General features: G+C 47.9%; 1 protein-coding gene across 1 annotated transcript in view; it reads left to right on the top strand.

Moving 5' to 3' along the window:
- The first annotated feature begins 883 nt into the window (after nucleotides 1–883).
- Nucleotides 884–1,285, top strand: part of TRMT11 (tRNA methyltransferase 11 homolog (S. cerevisiae)) — a 30,149-nt gene continuing 29,747 nt past the window's right edge. Inside the window, exon 1 of the mRNA XM_009325675.1 lies at nucleotides 884–977. Coding sequence (XP_009323950.1) covers nucleotides 884–977 — 94 coding nt within the window. The remainder of the gene's footprint in view (nucleotides 978–1,285) is intronic.

The following is a 1,285-nucleotide window of genomic DNA, read 5'->3' as shown; positions in this document are numbered from 1 at the left end:
TGCAGATAAAGTAGTGCACATTAAGTAAGAGAAAGCCAATCTCAGAGAGATTAATCTTAAATAGTAATACCAATAGCCCCCTCCTAAGGAGTTTCTAAAATGGAAGCTATACAGCTAAGAAATTTAAAGTGAGACAGACGGGAAGAATAAAAGCAGTCTTCCACTAAGTCTTTTTCAGCAATCCCACTGTTTTGTAAGCAATCTCAGACTCGCAGGGCTGAGTGTTTATTGCCAAGTCTCGGCACTCAACTGCTGAGGTGAACGAGCCTGGTCCACATCTACCTCTTTTCTTTCTCTTCTAGGAAAGTTCACGTTTAGATGACACTTCACATTTAGATTGCTTTCTTGTCAATCGTCAGGGCTAAAGCCTCATAGCAAACCTCAGTTTTGATTACCGCAGGAAGAGATAACTGGAGAAACTGCAGAATGAGATTAGGGACATGCATAAAGAACGCGGCCCGTGCCAGTGCTCACAGGTCATGAGCAAAATCTTAGCCATCTAGAAAAAAAGCTGTCCAAAAATCAGCACAGAAAATACAGAACATGAGTTCAGTGCTGAGCTGTCCTGGTCCTAATAAAAGGCTTACTGAAATCTGGATAAACTGAACATTTCAGCTCAACGTTACAGGGAGATCAGCGAGTACGGGATTATAGTCACCAAGTCTAGATGTTAAAATAAAACAAAATATAAGCCGCAATACAAAAAACTTCCCCCCCCCCTTGTTAAATAGTCACATCTCTGCCCCTTTCCTGGGAACCTGTTTCTCGACTCCGTCTGCTCCTACACCCACGTCACCGGCCCTGACCTCCTTCCCACGAAAAACGAACGCGGCTCCTTCGGCGCCTGTTAATTGTGGATGTTATCTAATGATCTGCTCCCGCGATGCCGGCGACGGAAGGTTACTGCCGGGGGAAGGAGAGCTTGCAGCTGGGCAGCCCTAAGGGCACGGCCCAAACCAGCCGGGTGCCCCCGGCCAGTAAAGCGCTGTTGAGCATGTGTCCCCAGTATACATGTATTTACTTATTTATAAATTATATACAGGCACTACTGTATAATGCACATGGCGCGCGTTATAAAGCATACACTAAATTTAAAAGAAGGATGAGAAGGAGACGAAATAAACACTCATTAATTAAGAGTGCGAGCAGTACTTTGTCCCCGCACCCCGCGCTGGCAGCCGCTGCTCCGGACCCCCTCAGCCAGCAGAGCCGCGGGCAGCGCTTGTACCCGGCGCTGCGGAGGGGCGCGGGACGGCACACGGGGTGCGGGGGGGCCTTTTTGTCA

The sequence above is a fragment of the Pygoscelis adeliae genome, unplaced genomic scaffold (assembly GCF_000699105.1).
Source record: "Pygoscelis adeliae isolate BGI_AS28 unplaced genomic scaffold, ASM69910v1 Scaffold54, whole genome shotgun sequence".
Lineage (NCBI taxonomy): Eukaryota > Metazoa > Chordata > Aves > Sphenisciformes > Spheniscidae > Pygoscelis > Pygoscelis adeliae.
Note: the sequence above shows the minus strand (reverse complement) of the source record. Positions and strands in the feature narration are given on the sequence as shown.